This window comes from Augochlora pura, chromosome 4, assembly GCF_028453695.1.
Source record: "Augochlora pura isolate Apur16 chromosome 4, APUR_v2.2.1, whole genome shotgun sequence".
NCBI lineage: Eukaryota > Metazoa > Arthropoda > Insecta > Hymenoptera > Halictidae > Augochlora > Augochlora pura.
Window position 1 is genome coordinate 875,295 of NC_135775.1, and position 27,966 is coordinate 903,260.

At 44.4% G+C, this 27,966-nt stretch overlaps 3 protein-coding genes and 2 long non-coding RNA genes across 12 annotated transcripts; 1 reads left to right on the forward strand and 4 right to left on the reverse strand.

Annotated features, from left to right (window-relative positions):
- The first annotated feature begins 252 nt into the window (after nt 1–252).
- Nucleotides 253–2,519, forward strand: LOC144469301 (SPRY domain-containing SOCS box protein 3). Of its 7 annotated transcripts, XM_078179393.1 has the most exons (7): nt 271–359; nt 423–598; nt 1,115–1,194; nt 1,324–1,520; nt 1,592–1,820; nt 1,890–2,117; nt 2,279–2,519. In XM_078179393.1, exons 2-7 carry the CDS (start codon nt 591–593, stop codon nt 2,356–2,358), a joined length of 822 nt encoding a protein of 273 aa, XP_078035519.1. In that variant the 5' UTR covers nt 271–359; nt 423–590; the 3' UTR covers nt 2,359–2,519. The 7 variants fall into 7 exon arrangements, with proteins under 7 accessions (XP_078035520.1, XP_078035519.1, XP_078035522.1 ...); XM_078179394.1 differs by lacking the exon at nt 423–598 and having other exon boundaries at nt 253–359; XM_078179396.1 differs by lacking the exons at nt 271–359; nt 423–598 and having other exon boundaries at nt 610–1,194; nt 1,592–1,604; nt 1,695–1,820.
- On the reverse strand, nt 2,513–3,994 carry Ogg1 (8-oxoguanine DNA glycosylase). Its single transcript, XM_078179389.1, has 3 exons — nt 3,742–3,994; nt 3,277–3,582; nt 2,513–3,214 (listed from the first exon to the last, which is right to left on the reverse strand). The coding sequence occupies exons 1-3, from the start codon at nt 3,840–3,842 to the stop codon at nt 2,632–2,634; spliced, it is 990 nt and encodes a 329-aa protein (XP_078035515.1). The 5' UTR covers nt 3,843–3,994; the 3' UTR covers nt 2,513–2,631.
- Nucleotides 3,995–4,268: 274 nt separating this feature from the next.
- Nucleotides 4,269–15,341, reverse strand: LOC144469252 (uncharacterized). 2 transcript variants are annotated; one of them, XM_078179288.1, is made up of 5 exons: nt 14,671–15,341; nt 11,068–11,319; nt 6,524–6,844; nt 5,960–6,241; nt 4,269–5,882 (listed from the first exon to the last, which is right to left on the reverse strand). In XM_078179288.1, exons 2-5 carry the CDS (start codon nt 11,280–11,282, stop codon nt 5,690–5,692), a joined length of 1,011 nt encoding a protein of 336 aa, XP_078035414.1. In that variant the 5' UTR covers nt 11,283–11,319; nt 14,671–15,341; the 3' UTR covers nt 4,269–5,689. The 2 variants fall into 2 exon arrangements, with proteins under 2 accessions (XP_078035414.1, XP_078035413.1); XM_078179287.1 differs by having other exon boundaries at nt 14,258–15,341.
- Nucleotides 15,342–15,988: 647 nt separating this feature from the next.
- LOC144469079 (uncharacterized) lies at nt 15,989–17,365 on the reverse strand. Its single transcript, XR_013493910.1, has 3 exons — nt 17,064–17,365; nt 16,817–16,965; nt 15,989–16,450 (listed from the first exon to the last, which is right to left on the reverse strand). It is a non-coding gene; the product is annotated as an uncharacterized LOC144469079 (long non-coding RNA).
- Nucleotides 17,366–25,217: 7,852 nt separating this feature from the next.
- LOC144468728 (uncharacterized) lies at nt 25,218–26,956 on the reverse strand. Its single transcript, XR_013493852.1, has 3 exons — nt 26,651–26,956; nt 26,157–26,560; nt 25,218–26,075 (listed from the first exon to the last, which is right to left on the reverse strand). It is a non-coding gene; the product is annotated as an uncharacterized LOC144468728 (long non-coding RNA).
- Between the last annotated feature and the right edge of the window lie 1,010 nt (nt 26,957–27,966).

Below are 27,966 nucleotides of genomic sequence, written 5' to 3' on the forward strand. Positions count from 1 at the left end.
ATTCATGTAAAGACTGCAGCTTGATCCGTAAGCCTGATTCTACAGAGAAATTTTCTTTGATCTGATTGGCTGATGATTCGCTGCTGACACAGGCTCTACTGGTGATTGGATGTGTAATGAAATGGTGGGAATGTGCACGCCAGCTTAGGCAGTATTGGCGAAAAAAAGTGACCAATGAGAAGCGAGATTTGCTGGCGCGGAGCAGCTGAGCCAATGGGACAATCCTCATTAGTCACTGTTTTTTAATAACTCGTTACCGATGCCTCAGAACATTTTTGTAAAGGAAAAAATTATTTCAAATGATCTGAGGAACCCCTCATTTCCCGATTACGAGTGACTTTTGGGACACACTGTATAATGTAAGATTACCTATAGAGAAATTAATATTTTATTACTTTTCTGTTGAGATTTTTATCTTTCAGCATCCACAATTCAAACTAAAAGTATACAGTTTATGATAAGTGGACACGATAGCGTACAAATATAACAATTACATAATTGCATACATTTAAAATAGATTATATATTAAAAATTGAAGTGATTTCGATTAGAGCAGTTAAACGCTTGGAGCATATAACCTATATATATATATGTATATGTAAGTACGCTTGAACCACGGAACTACGCAATATAAATTGGCCAATAGCAAGCAGTTGATTTTGTTTACGCGCAGTTTTTAATTATTTTATTTTTCATCCTGAAACTGAGGAAGGAACCAAATATTATTGTTTTATTAGTGATTTCCCACAATTGAAATAAATAACAGATTCACGTTTCAATTTAGATTCTATTTTTTTTTCTGTATTTGCGATTTACATGAATCGAATTTAATTTGATGTTACAATTGCTGATTATTTAAAAACTATTTGCAATTATGCAATTACTTAGAATGTCGCGTATACAATTTTACGCAATGACTTTTATCACTTGACTACTGGTGCAACTGCATACGATCGTATGTACGCATTATAAAGGTCTCGCGTGTAAGCTGGTGTAAGCGTAGCCGTCTTCCTTGGTGCACAGCGGTAACAGAATGACAGTCGTTACAAATCAGGAAATGTAATACACATACAATTCTTTTTGTTATGAATGTTTTATCGTATATAAATACCAGGTTCAGACCTTTGGATATATCGGAACACACGAGGTTTTGCGACTGTTTATCGGAAGATTGTCGTTGCGGAGAAGAAAATGGTAAATATCGTAACGTTGCTTTTACTTTTCCATTATTGTGAATTTGTTTCTTTAAATTAGTTTTATACCGATGTAATATGGATTGATCAAGTATTGCAGGCTTGGACAGAAATAATGATTTTTGTGTAGACGCAGTGTTCGAGTGGGAATGGGACAAAAATAACGCCGCATCTGCTATTGTTGTATCAGAAGACAATCTAACTGTTCAATTTCATAATGGTGTTAGTTTTGGCACATCTGCAATCAGGGGAACCAAATTGTTGAAGAAAGGCAGACATCATTATTGGGAAGTGAAGCTATTAACACCTACTTATGGAACAGATCTTGTGAGTGTTCAATGCGTATTAAACATTCTCAGCAATGTATGTATAATTTATCTTTTTGTCATTGTTTTCAGATGATTGGCGTTGGTACTGCTAAAGTTAACTTGAATGCTTTCAATAATAAATTCTGTTCATTTCTCGGGCATGACCAGGAATCTTTTGGCTTTTCTTATTTAGGGTATATACAGTATTGTGGTAGGAAAAAAAAGTATGGGTCTACTTTTGGTCAAGGCAGCTTAGTCGGGGTACATTTGAACACATGGAAGGGTACTTTAGAGTTCTTCTTAAATAGAAAGCCCCTTGGTATGCAATTACTTCGTGAATCGATACAAAATCTGGCGCAATTGCTGTAATAACAGTAGTATGTTTTAGGTATTGCTTTCACTGGATTAAGGAACACTATGTTGTATCCTATGATGTGTTCTACAGCTGCAGATACTAAGGTGCGATTGTCGTATTGCAGCTCTGCACCTGCTTCTTTACAGTTGGAATGCATATCTAAATTAAAATCATCTCAAAGAGACTATTTGCTGAATATGTTCCCTGGATTACATCATCTCTTCGATAGTATATTTGCAAAAATATTAAAAAAAGAGATAAGTAAGGAAATAATTTGGTTATACGCAAAATTAATACAAGCTTTTACTATTGCTTGGTTCTATGGGTATTTGGGTGTTGCATTTAAGACCAAGTATGCTGATACCAGGGTAGTAGGAGCTTTTACTTACATTCACGAGTAATATTACAGTATTTCTCTTCAGATGATGATGATGATGATGATTACGATGACGACGACGATCTCAGGTTTCTTGACGAGTATGACTTTGCTTTGGTGTGCTGACAGGGAAAGAGGAAGAGAACATACTTGATCAACAAAACAGTGCAACATTTTTCTACGTTTTCATTAAAAATTTATATCTAAGACACATGTAACATATGTAAATACTGAAGGCGAGCTTATTTAAGTTGTCATTGTTGGAATAAAATTCTTCATAACTTGCATGTTTGACTGGGTTTACCGCATCTATAGATACAGTGATAGATAATACTTTATCGCGCTGATAAATCGCATTTTCCCACGCGCATAATTTTGGTATATGTAAAGATTCTTAAGCTATGTACAAATCTTTTTCTTTGGTGATTTCTTAGAATGTTCTTTACGTTTCGATTTTAAAGCAACGGGTGCATCTGTATTGTTAATTTTTGCACAGAATACTACAGCCTGTGCCCATCCAGCTAATGGACCCCACAATTTTCGCAAATGATTAGCCACTTCTTCATTGCTGATTGACTTTTGTTGTCGTAAATGCGGCAAATAGTTTGACAGAGCGATTTGTTTGATATGGGTATCTACTGGGACAGCTTCCAAATGGCCCAAAGACATTAAGCATATACAGTCTGCAACTTTTGGGCCAACCCCTGGAAGTGTAATTAACTCTTCCCTCGCTTTACTATAGAGTACATTATTATCTTTATGTAAACCTAGGAGCCATTCCTTCCCACCAAGTTTTATTAAAGTTTTTGCAGTTCGCGTTATATATTTCGCACGATATCCGAATTTCTCTTCTTTCAATTGTTCCTCGATACCTTCCTTTGCTAGTGCTTCAATGGATGGAAAACTATAATAATCTTTATCTTCTATCGAACAGATCCTTTCACCAAATAGAGAACATAGTTTCTCTACCATTGTTGATATTCTAGAAACAGTACAAAAATTTTATTTAAATATATTCAACCTAAAGCAATAAATCAAACATACCTTCGTATATTATTGTTTGAGCTACATATGAAAGAGAAGACATTTTCAATGACTTCTTGATTCAATATTCTAACACCATGCGTTTTATCTAAAGATTTTTGAAAATGTTCGTCTACTGTACTCCATTCTTTGCAGAGATCTGATAATGACATGTCTAATCTAAAGTACTGAGATATAATGGCATCATAATTTTTGGAATTGTTTAGTGGACCTTGGACAATGTACGATAAATGTGTATCATCTTGCTTGAGAGTCCAAACACATCCATCAAACACTCCTCTGTAGCCGTCATTCTCAGCGACCCACCTAAAATAATGTTATATTCAATTATTGAAGATTACAAAAGTTGTATAAACTTATCAAATTGATCCTGCGTAAAATGACATAAATTCCACCAAAGTTTTATCGCAGAAATATTGGTTAGGTTCAACATGTAATAAGATTTATAAATTATTTATAATCCACCTAAAACTTTGGCCTCCTTTTAAAGTAATTCCCAAATCCAACTGTTCCCGTGGACAAGCGATCTTTCCCTTTTTCGATTTCACTTCATTTTCGTGCATCATAATGTCCAATCGGGATAAACTTATGAAGTAATATCTGTTATTCACTTTTAACTGGCGGTATCTACTATTTAATAGAAAATATCCGTTACGCAAAATGTTTGACAATTTAAAAAAGCCAAGTAATCTTGCAATGTTTATCGCACCGCTCAATCGCTCTGATGAACCGCGTGTTTTTAGAATTCGGTTCAGTGCGCATGTTACTTGGGCATGTTCGCGCGAAGATTTGAATTTGAATTTTAATCGAACGGACGTCACAAGACTTTATTATAACTGGATTGTCGATGTTTATACAAGTTTATACAAACTGTACTAAATATTTATTGATTTCTTTAAATTCTGATAAGCTACGGACTCATAAAGATCTGCCTTAAAAAAATCCACAGTCTAATTACAATTATCCTCGCCATCTTTTATTAGAGATGATAATACAGTGTATCTATCCTACATATATACAACGATAAACCTATTAATAAATACAGACTAGGCAGACAGGTGTTGTATGTCTTGACAACGTATTTTTCATTTTAGTATATTTCAATCGCAAAAGAAACTTGTTCGTTTAACAAGTTTTATGACTTTCAAATGTTCCACGTTTAAACTGCGGATCTTACGCACATGCAATCAAAATTAATATGTGAATTACTGGACAGCTAAAACTTTAAAAAAAGTCGAAGATCACTATTATTTTAGTTTCAATTTATTAAAGTTTTTTCGGTGACCGTAAACAATTTTGATTTTCCACAATGATTTGCAATCTGTGAATAACAAGATATTAAAAAAGAAAAATTGAAAGTTACCCCAAGATGTTTTATTAATATATAAGTAAACACTGTTAATCGTAGTTAAATACCTGTTGCCCCTTTCTATTTTTTCCCACTCATTCCGCTTGCATTATTAAGTTAAAACGAACGTGTAATATTACAATAGTGAATTACTTTATATACTTACACAGCACCATACTTACAATCGCACATAAATACAAACATACCGAATACGAAATATAGTGAACGAAAACGTTTCTCAAAGCAAATCACTGACTTGAACACCCCCCTATATTAAGATTCGTTATCGCATCGTAAGTTAGGCTACACCTTAACATCGATTCTCCTCTAGTTTTCTCATGCTTGAAAAATTATGCTACTTTGATATGTATAGTTTCAATATTGTTTATCTACAGAATAATTTATTTGGCCTCTTTTAGGACGATAGTGACTACACAGCTAGCGTATAGTTAATACAAACGATACCCTGTCTATCTCGAAACGTTATTAAAACTCATTTTATTGCTACGGCGTTTCGCGAGGGCTTAATTAACGCTTTATAACTGCCAGATCGCCGTTGCTCTGGCTCGGAAGCTAAATCCATACGATCCAAGAAAGTAGAAACTAAAAATACTAAGGACAAGTCGCTCGGCTTAAAATTGCTCCCCTCTAGGACAGAAACTTTGCAGAATTATTTTGGCAATCGAACGGCTACAGGACGACAATGATCTTCAGAAATGAACAATTAAATGGGCCCGCGTTCGGGAACGTTATACGCTTAAGTAGAAATCGAATCTAATAATACGAAGTTTAATCGAAAGATTTACAGTTTCGTGAGCCTCCTAATTACGACCTCCATGTATTGTCACTCGTGAACTCGGACGACGATTGCTTGTCAAGAAACCGATCATTCCCAATGATCCCTTTTCTCGGTTAAATACTCAATAAAATATTACATCCCTGAGAATTGGTATTGACATCTCTAGATGAAGAATATTCGAACTCTTTCTCTCTCTCTCTCTCTCTCTCTCTCCCTCGCTTTTTTTCTCCTTTTACTGTGCCAGCCTCGACTCTCTTCGTTCAGATTCAATAAGGAACATTATCGCGAACGTGAGCCTGCTTCCGGTACTCATGCCGCTGGCACTTCCCGATCCAGGTCCATTTCGCGCACACTTTCTGGGGCTTCAGGATGAAGCATTTCGTGCGAAGGACGTTGAAGAAGATCTTGCCGATGAAGTTCGCCGACGATGTCCCGGCCATCTTCAAACACGTGCGGAATCTATAATTAAAGAATATGAAAATATAATAAATAGTTAGGGAGCTATTTAAATAAAAGGAAAATATCGATCCCGGTACCGTTCGTCACAGGCACAGTGCATCATGCTCGATATGCCCCAGTTGAAAAGGCCGTAGCGCGTCTCGAAGGCCGGAATGAAGAAGGGACAGGCGGTGTCGTGTCGTCGGCAACAAGCGTCCGCGGTCCCAAAACCGCCTAAATTCGTGTATTTGGTAGCACGGTGGCCGCGGCCGCACCATTGTGTCCCCGGGATCATCAACAAGTCCCTCCGGGACCGGCTTTTGCCTCTTCTTTGTTTCCGACTGTTGTTGCTCGTTGTGTTCTCCAACTTCGCGTACTTCCTGCGGCAACAATTTCAATCAGTTTTGTGGAAAATGATCGACTACTTTTTTATAATATACTCTTTTATATATTTTTTAATATGTTTTTATATATATGTAAATTTGATAAAAATGACTGAAACGTGGCATGATCATTTTTAGCGGCGCCTTACGCGAACGACCATTTTAAAGATACTAAAAATATTTTCTTCAGACAATTAATTTATGTACTAAATATATAATTCGATTGCATTCGAATAGTTACGCATGTATAGTTCGATTTCCGCTTGGTAGATGATTTACCTGCGACGGTGTTGTCCGACCAGCTGATTCCTCGCCCTGGTCCTGACGCGAGCGCACCGATGCCGCAGTTCGGACGTCGACGAGAGCCAGGAGAGGTCCTGCGGGATCCTCGAGGCGTCCTCGTGCTCGTCGACGTCGAACACCTCGATCGACGCCTCGTCATCGTAATCGGAGAAGTGCGTACTCGACGAGCAGGAGCTGTCGTCCCCGTCGACGAGCTCCTCGTCGACGCAGTCGGTCAGCGAGCCGCCCTCGTATATCAGTTGCAACTTTCTGCCGGTCTCCTGCAGCCAGACTTGCCTCAGTGCTACGTCCGTATCTCTACGGAGGGGTTATGGATCGTCAGAACAATCTATGTATATTGTACGATTTTTTTTTTTATTTACGCAACTAAAACGCGTTTCCAGAATCGCTCGATTACAGCCTCGAGTCCGACACACATGATCGACAAACTTTGATTTTGAATACCCACCGATTTATCGCTGAATATTGCCATTTTTCAGACGATTCATCGACGGACAATCCATCGAGCAGTCAAGCCAAATTGTTAAATCGGTGGCCACTATACTGATTAATTTGTACTTGCAGATGTCGTTGACAAACAGTGGCTCACACGATTCTAAAGATTATGCAGGATTTTCACGGTAAATATAGTTCTTCTTGCAATTTGTAAACATTAGAAAAAACGATGGAAGATATAGGTACTGCAGAAGATCAACGATGTATAGTCATGTGATTACGAGTCACGTGATGCATTTGTTTTGACTTCGAGTCTTCGGTGCTGCCGCGGTCAAACGGTCGAAGGGACTATCTTGACGGCAACGCAGCTAGGAAAAGCCATTAACACCGTTACATTATTTGCAAAATGCAGTATAATCGCTTTTTCTTTGATTGTTTCCTAATGTTTACTGTTTGCAGGAAAAATGTTGATTAGTCGAAAGTTTGTCGACCATTGGGTACACAAATGCATTCGCTCAGTGGTAGGAAGTTTGAAGGTTGCTTCGGAAGAACAGTCAAGCAAAATCACAGCTAAATTAAGGCGGTGAAATCGATTTGTTCGGCAAAAGTGTGCAGCAGTTATTTATAAAAAGAATGATCGTCTTACATTAAAAAAAATGGGGCTGCATAAAATATAAAGGGGTCGTTTCACCGTTTCATTCTTAAAGGAGGATCTCCGCAGGATATTTTTGGTCTGCCAGGACCGGACATTATTCTCGGCACCTGTCCGCGTTTTACGAGTCGAGCGTTCCACGCAGTATCTCGCCTGAACGTTGATGCTCGGGAGCAGCCGTAACAGCCCCGGACCCGTAAAACTTGCGTTAACTTTCGTTTCGCAGAGGAGCGGGGCACGAGGGTGCGTTATCGGGATTGTGCGACAACAATGGACCAAAAAAAAAAAACATATAACGATTCGCCGGGGATCGGATCCAAAAAATCGGCGAGCGTGACGCGTGAGTAACGCGGGAGAAATTCACGGTAGATTGGCTCGTGCACGCGTTGCTGTATGCGAGCAGTGATTAACGTGCACCTATGATTGATGCACCCCGCCTTATTTTCGACGCGCGGATAACCATCTTTGCCGGGCGTCATTAAATTTGTTACGCGTTGCTGACGCCGCCGATGTTTGATCCTGCTGGATCATCGGCCGGGCCCCTCGAGAAGGAGCCTGACGTTCCTGACGTCTTCATGTTCCCTTCAATTTCATCGTACGCGGTGGTCGATCGAGTTCCGGTCAAAGATTAAACCACAATGTATGGTAATCTCGAAAGAAATGTTATCACATATTCTAAATAGATTGCGGATCTTTGTGCATTTATTATATGGAATCTAATCGTTGTAAATGTTGCAGGATTTTTGTCGAGAAGATGCACCGATGTGGGATCAGCAAGACGATTTTTCGTTATTCAAATATTATATAAAAAAATATCTGTGTCAGACACTATATTCTCAGACAACGGTACCTCCGTTATAAAATAGAAGTCCGGTGATCGTGTCTGCAAAACTTGAAGCGAATCGAGCGACGTTCGTAGATGTTGCGGGACATTCATCGCAGAGATGCACTGGAACAGGGTCACAGAAACGTCCGAGCGGATTCAATGTTCGATTCCGAGGTGTCGTTAAGGGAATAGGGCCAAGAGGTAGCATTGCGGTAGAGAGCGTTGTCTATCGAAAGCTTTGACGAATTGGTCGAGGCTGATAGACCCCGCTCGCTCGCGGAATAGCAGATACCTGTCCTTTCCCGATCAAAAATTGATCGCCCTCCCACGTCCCCAACCCCAATGGCACAGAATCATGAGAACGGACAACTCGTGCTTTTCTCGTAACAGGAAAAGAGCTTTCCCCCTCTCCGTTTAAGTGCAAGACGACGTTTCGCGGTCGTGGAATTCCCCGGTATCCTCGTGAGAGCATCAGCAGATGAGTTAGGACCTACGCCGCTCCGGGCCACCGTCCTTCGGCGACTCTCCTGTTCGCGTCGCCTAATCCTTGCTTACTTAGCTTGCCGCTTTTCAGCTTAAGACCACGCTTGGCTTAGCGGTCGCTGTCCACGCCCGGCCGTGATAAATTGTTTTTCGATCCGACCCCCTCGACGGAAAACAACCCTTGCGATCCCGCCGATCGAAATCGGCACCCCTCGGATTCGTCGAAAATCGGCGCGACGCCCGGATTACACAGATGGAACCGGTCGCTCTCGATGAGAATTGCTGCCCCCTGTTTTTCTTTTCGATCGAGTCATCTTGTTTTCTAGTTACACGCATTGATTGGATTGGATAATGCTTTATACAGGATGTCCCAAAAGTGAATCAAAATGGGGAAACGAGGGATTCTTGACGTCACTTGAAGTAACTTTTCACTTTGCTTATAGGTGAGATTAACGGCGCATCGAGGATTGATGGACGAGCCACGAACTGCAAAAATCGAATTGCGAAACCAGTCGGCGAGCCTCGCAGGACTCTCGGCTCTACGCCGGAGGACACCTGGACGCGTCAGGACGTGGAAAGAAGAAGGTGTGACCGACTCGATTTAGCGCTGCGGCGCGATGCGGCGGATTCAATGAGCTTTCCGGCTAGGCTGACAAAGACGGGACACGAGCGACGTATCGAAGCGACGCCAGTTTTCCCCGTTGTGGGCGGACGGTGCCGTATCAAAGAGGTAACCGATGCTAAATGCACCCTCCCGCGGTGTATTGGCAACGGTGAAAGGCGGCATTGTTTCGCCGCCACGTCGGCAGGAAGCGGAGGAACTCCCTGCCGACGAGCTCAGAAGAAGATTTGCCTTCTGTCCGGGGAAAATGTTATTCTAACGGAGAGGATCGGCACCCGTGTTGGCGCTCGCCGCCGAAAAAACACCGGACGCCGAGGAAATCCCTGCTCGAGGAAGCTAGAGGCTTGTTAATGTCGTGTCTGAGGGCTTTGTGATGACAAAGAGGGCCGTTCACCGAGTGGCAATCGTGCTCTCGCGGGTGGCCGCTCGCTCGCAGGTTCGAGAAACTGAACTTGCTGCGGGATCTGGCCAGCGTTTCGACCGTCCGGGGCCGCATGTGAGGTACCACATTTCCTGCGACAGATACACAACTTCAAGTCACCGTTTCTGGGAGAGCCGAGACGGTAACGTCCGGAGCAGGGTCCTCTCGGACTCAGAGAGAACACTATTTATATTAACGATATTACATTATAGTTATATATATTTTTTGAAATTTATTGCTGAACAAATGCAAAAAATATTTAATTATCGGTAGCTAAAAATTGATATTAATTTAATTATTTTTAGCGAAAACTTCATTGCGATATCTCTAACGGTTCAGAGTTATAACTACTTGGTTCCTGAATTCTCCAAACCTGACCACTGTGCGACGGTTCGCTGAAAGTCTCCTTTTAAATATTCCAAACCGTACGATTTTTACTGTTCACAACGTAAGTCGCATTTCTGAAAAATGTCACGCTATCTGATAGGCTTGTCACTTGGAGCGCGCCTATCAGCAGAAAAATGAGTTGGAGTGATAACAGTCATAATGCGAAGTCATTATCGCGAATATTCCTGAAGAGCTCGGAAAACGACCTGTCCAATGGTAACTGCGTTCGGTCAACGTTCGATTATCCATCCCCGGTTACATATGTTCTAAGTTCTAATTTCATTCAATTAATGCATACGAAATTGAGCTTAGCGGTAAGTACGATACTTTCAGTTCAACAGTTTTTATAAATATGAACAAATCTGGTGTTCTAATAATTATATTAAAAAATAGTACAACAATTTTCAGTGACGCCTTAAAAATGAATTGCAAGAAGATAGTTGGAAGATTGAAAAAATAGTTGAAAGATTAGCGCAGAGATTGTCTTGAAATTCGCCGAGCGACCGGCGCGGGAAGAGATAAGATCGAGAGATCGGCGAGACGCGGGCAAGTTTGGGAAAAGATCGAGGCTGCGAGCGAAAGGACACGAAGGCAGAAAGCCGAGGAGCAGAGAGTACGGTTAAAGGGATGAAGGATGTAGAGGGTCCAGGGGGAGGGGGGAAGGGAGTCGAGGAGGGAGGAAAAGTTTGTTTACCCCCAATTGACGACGGTCTCCTTGGCGCAGATCCCGCGCCAGCGGATTACACGCTCGAGCTCGCCATCTTGGAGAATCCTGGTGACCGAAATACCACGGCTGGTCCCGTGTCTGCCCGTTTCCGCCGAGGAATTCCCGTAAGGCTGGACGTCCGATTGTCGAAGAAGAGCTTCGGCGTCCGACAGCACCAGGAGCACCAGCAACCCAAGCAGCATCGGGGGGCACCGGGTCCAAACGATTCGCGTTACTTTCCTGCGGAAAATTATTTACCACCTCGTCAGACCAGCAATCGTCACCCAATAGTGCATTCATTTCACGACGTATTTGAAACAACTCGAAAACATCATTGCGCAGCTGTCGAGTCGCTTAAATTATTTAAAAACGGGTATAAATATATACGTAGCTGCTAGCTTATACAATTAACGAAGACAATTTTTATTTTGAAAGTTCCACAGGAACTTTTTCCACTTTAGGAAAATATATGTTGCATCTCAAGTTCTAGTTAAATCGCGAAACAGTTGAAAATTGCATAAACGCGTTGCGAGAAGTTAAGCGCTGCAAACGAAAGTCGGGACTTCAGGCTTTAAAACGAGCTCACGTTCACGGCTGTGCGATTCTTTGTTACAAAATTAATCGAATGGTATCGCGATCTTGGTTTCCCGTCCAGTCTGCTGGATTCCATCAGGGAAATGTATTAATTCGAACTCGATACGGCAATGCGGGATCGTGCTCACCGCGGGTACGGAGCTGGTTGTAACGCGAGTTATCAATCCCTGGCATTTTCGTAGCGATTTAAAGAAATTAAAGGGACGTGGATTTGACAGGGGGTCACGCACGCCGATACCAGCCGCCGCGATCCCGACGTCTTCTTTTCGCGGCACCGCCGTTTCGCGGTGCCGTTTCACCGGGGCTAGTGTTTGGCAGTCCGCCATCGGCCGCTTAATCATCTTCTTTTCATCGGCATGATAAAAAGAAGCCGCGCCTCCGTATCCCCTCGGCTCTTACGTAATTAGCACGTATGATATCTGCAGACTGACGCGAGTCGCCCGACGAAATATCCACGAATCGCTCTATTAATCGACGGAATTAGCGATACCATTGTCGAGCAAACAAATTTCGTCAGATACAGGGTGATCCGTTTCAATCGATCCAGTCGAATATTTTCAAAACGAAATTTAATTAGCAGGTCGATTCAGCTCGTCGTTTACTTTGTAAAAGAACTCGAGGATTTATTGCGAAAAGTGTTTGGTTTAGGAGATATTTGAATTTTGGTATCTTTTATAGATTAGTATCTTTTTTATCCCTTTGACGGGATCGATGTAAACGAGACACCCTGTATATTCACACTGAAACGAATCGACGCATAGAGATATCATCGATACAATTCTCTTGTTATCTAAATTTTCAGTAAAATATTAAAATAGATATTTGAACCCTTCGCCCTCGAGTGGCGATTCTGCGACGCCATTAAGGGGGTAGCCTGTATTCTTATGAGATCGAAACGAAACAATCTTTGATCATTCGATCCGAGAAGAAGAAGAAGAGCATTATAATCTTTTCCCGTTAGGGTCGAAGCTGTTTTCAAGAATAATGGGATCGCGCAGCCGACGCGTTTGTGGACTCAGCGTGGCCCGCGAATAAGTAGCGTTGGCACGCGACGAAATGAAAGGAAAGTAGTTGAATGGAGAGAAGTTATCAATGACCGTTTTGCAATAGTGGGAACGGTCACGTGGAATTCGTGGTGACCGGAAAAAAAATTCTGATTAATCGTCGCAGCGGCGACGAAACCGCGGTGTATATCAGTCCGTGCAGTTCTTCGGGGAAAAAATTATGGTACCGGAGTCACCTCGTGCGCCGACACCCGCGTAATTCAGGAGAATGAGGAGATAACGGCCGCGGCGTATCTCTATCGTTTTTCAGGCCGGATCTTAGTCGATCGTATTTTTCATTCAATTTTCGCCGCAGAAACGGTCTCGTGTACGTTAGCGATAAAGCGAAACAGGAAAAATGCGGCCGGCGATATGCGACTTCAAAGTTGCGTACAGCTGCAACGTGATCTACCGGCTGGTCATGATTTTTTGCAATTATACAGCGCACGCGAGTGTCAAATTCGGTGAAAACGCGCAGGGAAATTTTAAACAATTTTCTGTGCCGCGCGCGCGCGCCTAGTCGAAAGTGCGGCGCCTTGCGAATTCGATAGTTTCTATTAAACAATAATTTGTAAAGAGTTATAGTCGCTTATGGTCGGTCGCAGCGTCGGCTATAAGTTCACGGGTGTCGGAACCCATCGAGCAACGGCGAAAGTTCACGCCGCTTCGAAATTTTGTTACTGGAGGCGAGCTTATGCGTGCTTAAACGGAAGCTTGTTTAACTGGAAACTTGGCTAACAACTAATTAACTTATTCCACTGTTATCTCATTCGACTAGACAACTATTTACGAAGTCCGCGATTCGAACATTGACGGGACGTCGAGGCGCGGCGTTGATACTGGAAACGAGAACTCGAGTAAAAGAGGTATCGAAAATTATAGGAAACCGAATCATGCTTTCCCGAATGATTTTGTTCGCTTTTCGAGTAATTCTTGCGATACGAGCTTTTTCAATTACATGAAAGGGTTCGACACAACAATGGAAACACTGCTGGCACAAGATCACTCTAGTCGGACACTGATACGATTTATGACAAAAATGACAAAAATATACAAGAAACAGAGAAAACGACAGCGTCGCATTATTTTCAACTATACGAATTATTAACACATTAACGACCCGGTACTTTTAATAAAACTTTCCTACACGACTTGTGCTTTCAATGATACAGAATTTCTTCCGTATATGTATATGTCAGAAAAACATTAATAAACATACGTTACAATCTCGTTTCCCGTCGGTAATGTGTTAAGGGAGGAAGTGTACATTTTCATTCGAACCCTATTTCTCAAACATTCAAGTACGACAGAAAACGAACGGTGTCACTTTTTCTCGCGCGCGCAGCGTTCTAAGCCGGACAAAATCTTCGAGGTCCAGGGCTGAGCAAACGGATCGACACTTTTGCGTCGGGCAACTCACTGTCGACGAGAAACTACCACTTGTTACTGGTCGTGCCGCGATCTCGCGTCGGAGTATCATAGGCGCAAGCTGTTTCTACCGTTCTGTCTGCGCCCGGCAATAGAGTGCTCGAATACGGTACCTCGGTAGCACGTCGGTCTGCATCTCATCCGCGAGCGAAAGAACGAGCCAGGTCCGGTTCAAACTCTTCCATAAATCTGGCGCAAGCTCATCCGTGAACCTCGTCGAGCACCGGCTTCAGGGAGCGCAGATTCGTTCATATTCGAGTGACCACTGTCCCCACTTGCGAACAACGAAACCGAGGGTGGAAAGACCTCGAGAGCAGCCGAAGTTCTCTCGGACCTCCGTCAACGATCCGGCGAGCAGAGGAAGAAGAAGAAGAAAAAAGAGGAAGTAGAAGAAGAGTTGGAAGAAGAAGCGAAAGAGTTGATTGAAAGGATGCCGAAGAAAAGAGGGGATGGTCGAGAAAATAGAGGAGATTCTACGGTTGCGATTTTGGTGTTTCGCGAAAAGTCGCGGAATTTCTTAAATAACCAGGTGTCTGTGTGTGGTCCACGTGGCACAGGGAAGGCGGGATTCTCTGTTCCCGCGCGGTTTTTCCGTCGCCGGGAAGATCTGCGCGTTTGCTCCACCGGCGAACACCTCGTGGAGGCAATCGGCCGTAGTAACTGGCGCGCTACGCTCGCGACTCTCCCTTAAATACCGGCGAGAGAAAGAGTGAGAGCAAGTGAGAGAGAGAGAAAGCAGAACAGAGAGAGAGAGTGAGAGAGAGAGACGAAGAGGGGGAGAGCAAGAGAGAGAGCGGGAGAGAGTTCTGGTGGTTGTCCAGTTCACCTACACCGCCGCCTCTATTCTGTCACTTAGGTCTCCTTCTCTGCCGCTGTTCCCTCGCTGCGTTTCCCATCCGGCGAACCCCACCACCACTCGGACACCAACCAAAGTCTCTGCCTCCCCTATCCTCCTTCTACACCTTCTACCTACCACCGACTACCGCCGCCTCTGCCAAATCCAATCCTACCCACTCACCCTGAGATCTAATCCCGGCTAGTTCCTTCTTTCTCTTTCTTCTTGCTTCCTTCCTCTTCTTTCCACGTTCTCTCTCTCCCTCTATTTTTTTCTCTTTCGATCTCAGTCTCTCCCTCTCTCTTGCTCTCTTTTGCGCACCCTCTCTCTCCTTTTTTTCATCCCTCTTCCCGCTTCTGAATTCCGCGCGCTTCTTTCTCTTCCTCTTCCCCCCTCCCCCTTCATTTCTCTTTCTACGAACCCTCCTACCCCTTTCCCTGGGAGTCGCGAGTCGTCTTTGGATCTCGCGTGTCTACCCCCCTTTTGCTCGTCGCCCGTGGTCGTCGTAGTCGTCGTCGTAGTCAACGGCCGTCGCCGTTCGTTCGCTCCTTTGTCCTTGCTCCGCAGCAGTCGCTGGTTTTTTACCCCTGATCCTTCTATCGTCTAGGCGACTCTCCCGCGACACGACTTTGGTAAATGCCGGTGCATCCATCACCGACCGTCACCGAGACACAGCCCTGACACGATCCGCTCCCGAGACCTGGGACCATCAGGACCCACCGCCGCGGAACCCTGAAATCCAAATTGCGATTCGGTTATTCAATTTGTCGCGACGGTGGAAACTAGCTGCTACAATTTTACAATCTCCTGAGATTCTTGCGACAACGCCGTAACTCAACTCTTTATTTTTAATGAGGATTTACATAGCCGTGATCCTATAGCATTGTGCCAGTTTTAACTGTAGAAATAAAGGAACAGAATTAAAATAATTGCCATTAGGGAAATCAATACAACATAGCCTTGCCAATATAATCAATATAACTTTGCTAATAGTTACGATGCGCCGGAAGATTGGATGCGTCAGTTGAAAAATGCGCCGAGTGGGTGGCATGATCCGCGAACCGGCGTCGAATGACGATGACCGCGTGGCGCAAGGTCAGCCAGAATTTCTAGTGACGGCGTCGGACGTCGGTCGAAAACGTTCATCGATAATAAATTATGCAAGTCCGTGCGACGCGAGCGGTCCTCGTCATTGGCCATGAGCCCCGGAAGATCGTGCCGCGATTGGCGGCCAGCCAAAGGTCGTTTTTCGCGAGCCGCGCGATAAACTTTCGGCTCCGGGAGCAGTGTGCAGTGGGGAAAGCATTGTCGCGCGAATTAGCGCCGGCCGGCTCTTCAATTTTTCCACCGACTAGACTCCATAGAATCCTCGACGTCTTCCGGCTGGAATAGATGCCCGTCCTCCCCCTCCTCTGTGGAATAGTCCCTTGCTTCCGGCGCACAGCCGCCGATGAAATATTCCCCCGTGGATCTGAAAGAACCGTTCGTCAATGCGAACGCGTTCCAGACGATCGTCTTGAAAATTTTTGCGGAAAGAACTGTACACGGTCTTCGACGCGAAACTGAAATTACCTGCCTGTTCCGTCGCTCAACAAAATTTGGTTGGTTCACCAACATGTAGACGAGTCAAAAGATTTGATAATTAAACTGCGTTCATGAATTTAAATCATTTTAACACGATGTGTTCTGCGATTAGGAAAGTTTCGCGGATTACAATTTCACTCGACCGGAATTATTTACCATACTTTATTTTAAGCGTCATCGTTGCTAACGCGAATTCGGACAGGCTTGACCCGTGTGTGTCAAGGTTGACCCCCATAAACCAAAGTTTTATTACCGTTTTGTCTTTACAATCGGCGCTGTAGCTGTGTATCGACCAATACTCGTATTCATTTCTAACTGTAAATTCATCCCATCTGCTACACCGTGGATTCCGGCGCGTTTACAGGAAACGTATGTAGTCGTCTTGAAATCGTGACTATCTTCCTGAAAATTCGATAAAGAGTAAGCTCGATAAAGGAACCAATTTCGCTGTCTCGCAATACGGCACAGAAAGTGCAAGCTCGCGTCTCAAGATGACTGACCATTTTCTACAAGAGTCCCGGTTGCGGAAAGTCGAAGAAAGGTGGCCACTCGCGACGACAGATGCAGTTCCTACTGCATCAGGTTTCCGAGTGTTTGCCGCGACCTGCCTAAAGAGCAGCCGGCCCCCATCGGAATCTGACCGAAGTGGCTTCTTCGTCGGTGTTCGACTTTCCATGCCATAAAAACCGAGGTGTATAATATAGCATAAAACCCTAAAAAAATAGGGTGGCCCAAGCGCTGCAATCGATGCCGTCATAAAGCAGCGACGATTAACGTTCGATGGCATCAAGACTATTCTTTTATTGTTCTAAAACCATAAAGAGCAGGTACCGTACAATTAGCTGTGGCGGCGCGTTAAAGGCGCCGGCAATAAACGGGGAGAACAGTACCTGTAAACACGCCGTGGTGCACCGGCTTCGCAAGGCAAAACGCGGTAGTGCCTATGAGAGGGCTACTGGCGCGGTGACGGCGGCGTCGCCGAGGATTCGGAGATTTATGCTCGTCCATCGGCAGCCCTCGAGTGGCCTCCTCGAACGGGATCACCGCCACGGAAATTAATTGGCGGGACGAAGAAGTGGCGGTGAAAAGCCGCCGGTGGTTTCCACCCATTGTACTCCTTGTGGTTATGACTCGGGGAAAGGGGATAGAGGGCTGTAGCCTGCTCTGTAGGACTGTAAGAGAGGCGAGAGTCCGTAAGCGAGTAGGTAGTTCCCGGCCCACTCGATTGTTCGACCCTCGAAGGTCCGTGAAGGACGAGCCACCTCCGTGTGCACGCTCCCGAGTGCCATAAAGAACTCCCTAACTCGTAAAATCCGTTTTGCAACGGCTAACCCAGATCGTTTGGCGCCCCGAACCTGGTCCTTAAGCCCTTCGGTCGACCTGCAACGACGAATCAGTGTTACCATCGATTCAAAGATAATCGACAAATTGTACCAGTCAAGTAGTTTCTCAGCACGAAATATTCTGTTCAATTAATACAAATGTAAGACGTCCTATCAAATTCGATAGATTGCGGTAACAAAGAATTTCCGCAGTATGAAAGCAGTCTCCATTAGTCTGTGGAACGATGGGTCTATGACGATTTTGCTGGCTGTCTGGGATAGAAGAGCTTGTCTGGAGGTAGAAGTCTGCTCTTTAGCAAACATACCTGCTGCATCTCGAGGCTGTTTCGACGAGTTGTTTCTCTCGGAAACGGTCCCATTGTTCAGGGAGGACCTTGAACGGGAAGTGCTGATGCACATGGAGATCCGTCGGCTGATTCCTGTTGCAAGCTCGAGCCGATCTGTTTACCCCTTGTTGCAGTGGCATCTGGTAGGTTGCGTGTTAGGTTATTGACAGCCTTGTTACAGTTCTACCTTCCATTGTACGGCGAACCGAGTGAAATATTTTCGCGCAACTGCTGCTACCTTGTCTTCTAGATTTTTTCGATGATATCCTCCCATCTGGCGACGATGTTGACAGCAGGAACGAACCTCGAAGCTGAATAAAATACCATTTAAGAAATAACATTCTGTACAGAATCAAAAACGAATGATCCGCGACGAATAAGTTTCGCGAAATATTCTAGCGAGGAGCAGCGGTGAATTTTGGATTCTGAATAGTTTGTACGGCGCCTCATTAAAATGCGACCAATTGTCCGAGAATTTTCATGGTCAGTTTGCGGACCGTTCAACGTTCAAGTCCAGCGACTGTCCTCCGACGTACGCTGTAGACTGTGTCCATTCAAGTTGTATGCGACCACATAGCGTCCATTCTTCGGTTTCGTGAAATTCTTCCTCGACTGCGGGTTTCCTGGAAGCGATCAAATGGTCAGTGTTGGTCGGAGCAGCACGAGAGGGACGATTCGCAAATAGAGCGAGGACCAGGACGAAATCCTTGTGCACAAAGCAAACGAGAGCCTGGCCCATTAATATTCCCCGTGCCGGATCGGAGCAAGGAATGTACGAGACCGGCCGCGGCCGGGGCCGGGGCCAGGACAGGGGTTATAAAAATTAATAAGCTCTCTGCCAGGAGAGAGGTCGGCCGGCGTCTATAACTCTACCGTGAGACGAAACCGTGAGGAAACGATCGTGGTAACCGCGTCTGCCCCCGATCCAAGAACCAGTCGCGACTGCCCGATCGATGATCGATACGACCCGGAGTCCTCCTTCGATGGTCCTGGGTATAATGAGTCATTTATTTCTCCGCGGTCGATCATCCACCGCCGTACTACCGTGATACCGGAGCCGATGATGATGATTGCGCCCCAGGCACGCAGGAATTTGTTAACGACGAGATCAGCCCGTGATGCTTTAAGGGATGACCTTCGTGGGTCCTCCTGCACTGGAAAAGCTACCGCTTGCGACAGGAGACATCTTCCTTCTCGTGAAATTGAAGCTTTACCTGCGAGAGAAATGATACATCGCGATGAGAATGTGAGAATAAGATAACAGCAAGAAATATGATGAATATCAATAGCAATTCTGTAAAGGCAATACTGACACTACTGGACCTGCCGGAATGGTGAGAATCAGGACATGTATTTTGCAATTATATGAAAAACAGCGACCTTAATTATGTCGTCCATTATGTATTGCATACGTTCGTGGACAGTAGATGTTTAAACGAGCTGCGAAGATGAGACAGGTGATTTGTTTTTAAACTAATTACGATATCGAAATTTTGATTAGCCGCATTTTGACCTAGTGCTCGGAATATCAAATTTAATAGTTGTACATATAGCACACGCGGCGATACAGATCAAATTAAAGTACATTAGAATTTCAAAAAATAATGCCTTATAAATTTGAATGTTATAATATTCACGTAACTTTGTATTACGGTGAAAATGAATGCTACAGCATCACGTCCGCGAACGTGTTAACGTTAATTACGTCGCCCAACGTGGCGGGATAGGATCGATTCCAAGTAGACAATATTCCGAAAGCGATCGAGACGGTTCCCATCGATTATACTTTCATAAAGAAGCGTTTTTCTTCCGGCTGGAATTTATAGTTCGAACGTAAGTTCCAGCTTGTATCATCCACCGGGAACAATGAATTATAGGTCGATCTACGGACAGAGGATGATTGGGTTTTCGGTTTCCATATCGAGAGGGCTGGCTACTAATTGTGCGCCGTTGGAACGTCGTTATTACTAAATTAGTATCTGGGAATACGTCTGCAGCGGTATCGGCTGAATTATTCTCCCGAGGCTTTCGTCATCGGGAACCAAGGAAAGCGTATTGGAAGATCGTCGAGGCTGAATAGATCGCGATTATTCCGCTCGATCGGCATGGTTCGAGGTGTTGATTTACGCCGACACCAGACAATTATTCTCGACGGAACCCGCGAACTTCGGCGGCTGGCAAAATAAGCTGACGGGCCTCGATGAATTCTTTCACCTTCTGGTCGCTTCTTCGAGCGCACAAGCAATTTCCATCGGCGAAACACGATCCAGTTTTCAGTATAGTCTTCTGCCTGTTCCTACGCAACACAAGATAACGGAAATTAATTATCGACCAGGTGTGGTTGATAGTAAAAAAAATAGAAGTTGTGAATTGTAACAATTTTGAGAGAGGAACTTATTTACCGTGCATCGGAGATCGCAAATAAATTTGCGATCGCGTAAACATGCTCGTTCTATTAATAACCACGCATTATCTCAGCCCCCATTCGAGAAAGTTCATTTGCGTCCGCTAAATCGGAGTCTGGGCCGCGCGATTAAGTCTCGGCCGCCCCCCTAAACCCAAGACACCGCAAACAGTAAGTCATTCTAGTAGCCGTAGTCATCGACAATACCCTAACTCTGCGGTACTCAATATAAAGGCATTGTTCGACGCCGGGTCCGCTTCTTCGTGGCTGTACGGAACGTGTGCAAATATACAACATTGTGAAAAACGCGGAAACGTGGAAACACGTTGGCTGTGTGCAATTAACATTTTTATAAATTATATTGCACGTATTCATTTCAAATTCATATGTAATTACGATCTCAATGAAAGTTCATTTGCCATTAAACGAGAAGATGAAAATAATTCCAGTCCATTTGCTATCTCAAAAATCTATTTTTCCCCAGCCCTGGAGTCTCGTGCAGCATAGATTAGTAAGAGGCGATCGGAACGATTGACTGATTACTGACGGCCGGTGATCGATCCAGAGTCCACGTGCGCGAAGATTGAATCGTCGCACCCCGGAGCGAAGACGTCCGTCGGTTTTGATCCCCCTTCGGGCCTCCTCGGGCCTTCTCGGGCCTCCCTCCGCTGGAATAAAGGTGGCCTCTCTTCTTGTAGCGACAGAACTTACAACCTGCAATTCGGTGGCTACCACCCTTTCGTGGCTGAACCACTTCGTGCCCACCGACCACCTCCGGCGAGTGCCAAGTGTGGCGGGAATTATGCAATTATTGCGTTGCGCCCGACAATTGTCTCGCGGAAAACGCCGGCTGCCTGAATGGGCTGAGTGTCTCGAGGAAACGCGGAGCGGGAGGGAGACGGGGAACAACGGGGATTTCCTCGCCGATTTACTACCGCAAGATCCTTCCCCGCACGCGCGATTCGTTTCTCGTTTAATTCATCCGTCCGACGACGGGGTTCGACGAGTAGAAATTTCATCAACCATCCGACGAAATCACGCCGGTTGCAAATAACTGAAAAGTCCCGAACGCTCTGAGCCACTGCGGTTGCCATCTCTCTCGCTCCAAAATTCCGTATCTTTAGTCGAGTATGATCTTGAGAGTACGGGAATTTTACGATTTTGCTGTGCATTGTGTTCTGTACTAACCTGTAAAATATTTGAATATATGCGTATTATAATTCATTGTAATATATACTCTGTCTTATTTACAACTTAGCCGATTATTCCGTTGAATTATTTATATCGTTTTGCATTTCGTATGAGGAAGATAATGTAATATTAATTTTTATTGGACGATCTTCTATATGGTGAAATAATGTTTCACGCGATTCGGATTTTTACATGCTTTAGCTACCGGAATTTACGAGTAACGGAATTAATAGTCTAAATTGTAAAATTAATTATACCTTCTTAATTTGATTGTGATCCGAGAAACGTTAAGTAACGTTGAGGAGCGTAAGCATAAAATGAAAATGGTTTTCTTTTCGGGTACGGTCTCTTCCTCCAGAATTGGTTGAATCAGGGTCACTTTTGATCAAGGTGTTGGTGGGCATTGTGATTAAGCTTGTTGCGGGCTGCCGGGCCGCAGGCTTGTTACGCTGGCCGGCAATTATGAGTGAAAACGACTTAATTCGTTGCTGGAAGATGGTCATATTTTCTGGGTGAGGGCGAGGCGGTCTGGCGGCGTGGGAGGGGGTAAGAAGACCGAAGAGATAGGCAAGGTGCAAACCGCTTGACGAAGGAAATAGAATTCAGAGGAGAACTTCCTTCATTTCGACTTTTACCGGGCAAAGGAGCGTCGCGTTGTAACGGGTGACGCTCGCACAAAGGACGTTAAACTTTTACGTAGGCTATCCCGCATTTTCGCGTGTCTTTTCGCGCGTGGCTTTCGACCGTGGGACGCGACCAGCGTCGATAAAAACTTGCACAATCTGCGAGAGTTGTTTCTATTCTGTCCGGAAAACAAAATATTAACTGGCACAGCAATTCCTCTGGCAATTCCTTCCAGCTTTCTTGCAACGAATGTTAACGCGAGGATATGCAAAAGTCGTTTGTTCCTTGATGTCTCATCGTCTTCTTAGCTTACTCCTGGGACAAACTAATGGAATTTCATAATATTTTCGCAATGAAAATTGTTTTATTCTTCCTGCTCTTAAAGCAATTCGTAAGTTAGAGAAAATCTCTCGAGCACTTCTCCAGATCAGAAATGAAAGTTTGTCCTAGAATTCAAAGTGAAAATTAGTTTGGATCAATGAGATATCAGTGTATTTATCATTGAAAAAAATGACTGTCTTGCCACTTAGGCCGCGGTGATCGTCGCGTGCCGAGACTCACCCTCTCCAAAGTACACAGACCCGTTTAATAAAGGATCTGGAGGAATTCAAGAGGCCAAAATCCCTTGCGATGCCTTCATAAAGGGTTTTGCCTCTCATTCAGCATAAATTTCCCTCCATTCGGCCGGTTGTCCCACTCGTGTCCATAAGATCCCATGATCCCAGCCAGGTTGTTCGTCTTTACCGAAGTTTTCGATTTCCCGTGGAAATCGCTCGGTTGGTAAACAAGCACAATGAGTCGGTCGTCACGGCGAGAATTCGTTCGATCAGCCTCTCATAGATCCCTCCGAAGATTTGTCAGAAGTGCGGGGGTGGCGTTCCTCGAGGAATGGGGGAAAAAACTGGAAAGAAGGAGAGGCACGGTGAGAACGAAGGAGACGAACCTAACCGGCAATCTCATCAATTCACCGGACACATCCGTGGCCGGTGCCCACCAGATAATATTTACTGCAACCGGCCCGGGGAGATCAGCCGGACCATTCAAGGGACGCCATTAACCGGCCCATTGTCACTGGTGAAAGCGTCTTACGGGAAATTTAAAGTGAACCAATATCACGCTGCTAATTTCCCGTGTGGGTCCGAATGAATACGAAAAGCTTCGATTACCGATGCTTGTCCCGGACAGCATCGCGCAAAGGTTCATGGAATCTACCTGCGCGATACTGATTTCCCAGTTTCCATACCGTGACAAATTAGAGACTGTATTGTTAACATTTTTTAACACTTTAGTTACATGGTTTCGTGTTCACATAGTTATATATACAATCGTTATATAATACACTGTGCGCTTGACTGAAAATATTTCTTAACGTTTTATCTAGCAGCGGTTACTCGATAGTTTTTAAATAAATTAGACCAAATAAGAGGCATTTTACAATTAAGGCATTTTGTGCGGAAATAAACTGTCAAAGAATTGATTTGAAATGGAACTCTAAAAAATAAGTTGGATTTTTGTAGACAGTTCCGAGAAATTGGAAACGGACGAAATGGTCGGAACCCGGGTCCGGTTTCAGGAAACAAAGTTTGAATGCGGAATACTTCTGTTATCCTAATAACGGAACATTGTGCAGTTCCCGCAACGGGCCAATGGTACAGTACAAATCACTGTGAAACTCGATATCCCACGATCTCTAGAAGGCCATGAATATGAGTCACAAAAGGACAGATCTATCACCTAATTAAACAGTATCATTGAAAATTCGAACTGCATGAAACAGTATACTTTTGTCCATAAATTCTGGAAGTTCCATTCACGTAAAGAATTTAGGAACATATCAGCTAGTGGTTAATCGCGTGTACCGGTTAAATGACGAAACGATGATCGCATTCGTCGTTCGAACAAAACCGTCCCTGGCAAAATCGCCGGCACATCGTTCCGTCCACCCTCCCGTGCCATCGTCGACCAGAACCGTCGATCGAGGAGCCCGGTCTGGTGATCGAGAAGATCACAGAGAAAAGAGAGAAATTTTACGAGCCGCGTGTACGGTGCACACGATCCGGGCTGCGGCACAATTCGGCGCTAATTGATTTTACGACGTCCGTTATATTGACCGTGAAGATCGTCGACAGTGCTCGTACCGGCAGATAGGCAGATAGGCATGGGGTGCAGATGACACCCCGGTGCGCGAGCCATGCATGACGCCCTTTTTCAGGGATGCAGATACACCCGAGGAATCCCTACGTATAGCGATCATCGGGGCCGATTTCATCTTAGAGCCTCCCCGCGCCTGGTCTCCCTGCTCCTTGTCTACCCAATATTCTCCTGATAATGTACCAATAATTCTATTCACGCTTAAGATACCCTAAGTTACATTACGAACGGTCCTACTTGCTCTCCTGTATGAATATCTTTTTCTGCGCTCACGGTAGATTATCACATTGCGGGTCTTGATGCACATCCCAACTTTCCTGCGTCCTGCAAAGAGAATTCTATATAATTCTTTCTGATAAACACAACGTTTTCAATGAAGTAATAATTTTCATATACAAAATCCGATTGAGAAGACATTTGAAAAAAGTCTCTACGCTTCTTTCACAACAAAACCGTTTTCTTGAAAACTGGTTTTAACGACTCGAATTCTTTTTAGATGTTAGATATTGAACGTTGGAGGTTCTAGGAGGATTAAAAAACCTTCTAATTAATAGAAAATTACCGATGGAAACGAGGATCCGCGAGAGGATCCAACGATCGACACGCAGTATCGAATAAAAATGCATGAATGCAGGGACGCGTCCTCGCCGCTTATCTTAATTAATTGAAGCGAGTCGATTAATCCCAGTTACAGTTGTGGAATGGTTCCCACATTCTCTTCCAAAAAGCTGCCACGGAATGTACAGGCAACGAGAGATCGCCTAGCGGGCTTCTATTACTCAATCGTTCTTTTAATTATTATTGAAGAAGTTCGATAGTGGAACAACAAGTTGCACAGAGCGAGAACGTGCAGAGGAGTTGGGATGGTCGTAGAGGGAGGCGAGCTCTTCCCTTCGAATCGATCGAGAATTAATCCGACTGCTATCGCGTCTCGCAAACGTCGCTCTATTGTCTCATTGTCCACTGGAGTAAGAGATAGCGAAGGAGCGAGCCAAAGAGCGAGAGACGATCTTTCCTTCATTCCTATCTTGCCTCCTTTTCAGATCGCCTCGAGATCCCATTGGATGCCAGGGGATTCCGTTCCTCTATGGGCAACTAATGCCACGAGACGGGAATCGAGGCTGTGACCTCTATCCTGGCCTCTTCTCGAATTGCTACGCGACTTTTTATCGTCTCGCCTTCGCTCTTCGTATCAGCTAATGCTCCCAAAATGCATCGCAAATAATTCGAAACAACCGTCGACTTCTAATTGACTTTGCGTCTTACAAATTTTCTTAAAACGTTAAGTGTTTTTCAGCTGTCAGGGATATTCACAGTCTCAAGGGACACTTGGGACCATAAAAAGCCTCCCATACTGCTGCAACACGCGCTGCACCAGTGATTAGTGCTACGTCACATTTGCGCCTCTTCTGGCTGTTGTTGCGAGAGCCTGTGCTACCTTTTGGAACAAGTAGTCGCATACCTCTTCCTGCACTGGAATAGAAGAAAACAGTATACGTAATCGACATAAAAATAAATGATCTCTTCGAAAAGAATTCAGGTAGCATGACAAACCATTAGGACACTCTTGAACGGTTTGAACGTTGACTATCAAATTATTGTTATCATAACCATCTGACAGCTGGTTCGACGAGCTTAAAAGCCATCGCCTGGGCTATTCGTCAGATCAAAGAAGCCCGACGCTTCGATTTTGCTAGAATGGCAAACATAACGCGAAATTCCCTGGCGAATAGATTCCAAAGTGAGCGTCGAACGAATCGGCGAAGTACCCTGGGGACCGCCGGAGTTTTATACGAAGGGGAACAAAGAGTCCCGTGTGTTCAGGCCCGAAGAACGACGCTGCATCGGCTTTCACGGGGGGTTCAAATATGCATTCGTGACCGAAGACACGGATTAAAGATCAAAAGCCTGTGTGTTATATTCCTGCGATGCTGGATCCACGCTTTTTCTTGACTTCCCTGCAACAATGAAAACATAATGAAAGACAATCGCTGAGAACAAGCATTTTATGTTTATTGGAAACAGAATAATGAATATAGATGTAGCACCGTCGGTGTCCTTTCTTCTCGGCCTTCTTTCTTAACCAAAGTCCACACTATATCGGTTCCACGCGCGTACGCACGGATTGTTGTTACACGAGTCGATTTCAGGGTGGCTCGAGAATCGATGAACTCCTGGCAGGTCCTAGGACTAATCGTGATCGATGAGCCGGCGCGCACAGGCACGTGACTCGTGATCTATCGCGTGGAAACGACTGATCGCGATATATGGACGAGAAAACATTTCGCCCTTTCGGCAGGGATCATTTTTTTCTCCCTCCCCACGCCTCGGATCTTGCTTCTCCTCGTTTGACTCATCGGAGTGTATTTATGTCTAATAGAAAACAATTCTAAAATATAACCCCTATTAAGTATCATATAAAATAAAAATATACGAATAGGTAATATTCAAATACCAATCTCTAACTGGTACAATGATTTTCGCAAAGGACAGAAAAAGGAACGGGCAAGAGTGACGATTCTCGAGGGTGTAGATGGTATCGTATTTTGAATGATTTTTGAAATTAGGCGAACGGGATCAAGAATGCAGGGGTAACTAATTGCTCCGGAGGACGGTGGACCTTCGCATCCATTTTTGGGGAACCGAGCGACGAAGGGTCAGATAAAAATCTCGAAATTATAGCTCGCTATATAGATGTTCTCGGCGACAGAGAGCCTCGTTAGCGAGCAGCGCCGAGTAGTATCGATGGCCCTCATTAGGTAATCATCTTTTAATTAAGCCTCGGACGGGGAAAAGGCACCGACACTGTTCCGCAACCACCGGCGTGATTACCTTGCTCCACCGGTTCAACAGGCGGGCCTGTGTCTTCGAATGGGACTGACATACAACTTGACGCACTCTAATCTCACGCGTATGGATCGGTACACCTTGATCCTCTGTCAGGTGGATTTTTCAAGGCGGCGGACGAGTTTCAGAGCCCCCCACCGTAATCACCTTTTCCTTTTGTGACTATGAAAGCGTCGACGTATCGCCTTTTTCTAAACAATAAGCGACACGTGTCCGCATTCTTTGATGTGCCGACTGTATTGCTCATCGTTCACGCTGTTACATAACGGGTTGCATAGACTGTTATCGTTTCTGTCATCTGCGTCTTCGAGACTGTAAACAATATGTTCTAATGATAAAACGGAACAGCGATACGACATGATTAACTTGTTAGTTTTTGAAACGACATAATTTTTATAAAGTTCCACAGAGACAAGTTCGAACATACGTTCTGCTATATTGTAATGTACACAAACGAGTTTCTCCATTTCTCTCTATCAAAAGACTCCCAAGGACTTCGACAAGGTGTCAAGGGCCC